Source organism: Penaeus monodon, chromosome 19 (assembly GCF_015228065.2).
Source record: "Penaeus monodon isolate SGIC_2016 chromosome 19, NSTDA_Pmon_1, whole genome shotgun sequence".
NCBI lineage: Eukaryota > Metazoa > Arthropoda > Malacostraca > Decapoda > Penaeidae > Penaeus > Penaeus monodon.
This window is the reverse complement of record NC_051404.1, coordinates 34,310,448-34,312,186: the sequence shown is the minus strand read 5'-3', so window position 1 is coordinate 34,312,186 and position 1,739 is coordinate 34,310,448. Positions and strand designations below refer to the sequence as shown.

The window sequence follows — 1,739 nt, the reverse complement described above, 5'->3', positions numbered from 1 at the left end:
GGCGGGACTTCTCGCGGTCCTCGGAGCGGTCGCTGCCCAGGGTGTCCTGCGTGTCCTCGGATCCTGCGCCGGGGTACATGCCTGGGAAGGAGGGCTGGCTGACGGTGGTGGGCGTGTGGAGGGTGCCGCGGGCGTGGTGGATGGAGGGTGGGTGGGCCGTGGTCACGGGGGGAAGGGCGGTGATGGAGGAAGGCAGGGAGAGCGGCAGGGGCAGGCCCGGGATGCCCACGGGCGGAAGGGAGGGAAGGCCGGACATGCTCGCCATGGTGCTCATAGTGGGCGGGAGGCTGGCGATGGGCGGCGTGGGCGCGGGGGGGCTGGGACCCCCGGTCTGGAGCGGCGAGGGCGACGACGAGGGTGGTGCGCCCACGCTGCTGCTCAGCTTGATGCGCTTCACCTGGGGGCTGTCTGGAGGCCGCCCCTCCTCCTCGGGCTCGACGGAATCAGCCTTGGGCGTGGGCGTGGGCGCCTCGCGGGCGGGACCATTCTCACGGCTGGTCTCCGGGGGCGTCCGCGTCTTGGACTCTGCGGCCGCGGCCTCGGCCAGCCCGCGGATCTGTAGCAACTTGGCGGTGCGCAGGAAGTCCTTGATCTGGTCGTGGGCGATCTGCACCTCGCCATGGTACATGTACTGCAGGAGGGTGACCAGCTCCGTGTAGCGCACCTCGTTCAAGATGATGATGGGGTGGTCGCACGGGTTGTTCTGCAAAGAGAGGCCCAACGGGTCATTTCGCCAGCTCTACATGCAGCCATCTCTTCGAGGGTACCTCAAGAAATGGAGCAATGTCTAACGCTAGGTAATATCCACACCAAAAATAGCCTGCTGTTTAGAAGACTTACCTTGAGCAGAGACCTGAAGTAAGGGCTGCAGGCGGAGAGGACGACCTTGTGGGCCGCCACCTGCTGACCCTCGCAGGCAAGGGTAACATCTACGAACTCCTCCTGTTCTCGAAGCTCTCTGGGGGAGAAGGTCATAGATAAACATTAATATTTTATCCTAATTATTTTATCATTTTTTGAAGATCCTCTCTGAAGAATGTTTGGGTAAACAAATAAATAGATAAATCATATATTTACCAATGTCTTATTTTGGAAGTAATTCGTACGATAAGCAGAGCCATGGATAAATACGTTTATTCGGTAAACTCTGCGAAGGTAGCTTTACTTCAGCCAAAATGATTAATGAAAACACCAAATCCATAAAAGGAGTAAAACACTGAAATCGCCGGAAACGCCAAATTAAAAAGTCGAACAATTTGAAAGAAATAAACCCCTGAAGATAGAAAATGTGCCGGGTTCTTATCCCCTCCCTCACCACAGATCACAAACTGGGGGTAAGTGCATGACCCATCCTCCCCCACCTTTCTCCCGCTTCTCCCTCCCCTCCAATAACCCCCTACCCCCCCAACCCAGTCCCCCAACCTCAGAGCTATGCATGAGGATGGTTCCTGACAATATTAACGTCTCAATCATTCCCAGGCAGAGGAACCAGACAAGCCACTCGCCCATTGATCGTCTTTGTGGATAAAGTGGTCAGGGATCAAATCAACAAGGGGGGTAGGGGTTAAGGGGTTCGGTGGGGGAGGGGTTTGTGGGGGGGACGGGAGGTTCTAATATGAGATGTCTGTGAAACCAAATGCTAATCACGTAACTTCAGGTAATTAGGGGAAAGTTTCAGCATTGGAACGGACTCTATGGGTTTGCAAGTAAGTGTGGGGCTCTTGTGAGTGAATGACTGA

At 55.8% G+C, this 1,739-nt stretch overlaps 1 protein-coding gene across 1 annotated transcript in view; it reads right to left on the bottom strand.

Annotated features, from left to right (window-relative positions):
* Nucleotides 1-1,739, bottom strand: part of LOC119585395 (protein abrupt-like) — a gene marked incomplete at its 5' end in the record, with an annotated part of 15,025 nt that overhangs the window by 12,666 nt on the left and 620 nt on the right. Inside the window, 2 exon segments of the mRNA XM_037934058.1 lie at nucleotides 1-703; nucleotides 841-958. Of these exon segments, the coding sequence (XP_037789986.1) occupies nucleotides 1-703; nucleotides 841-958 (821 nt within the window).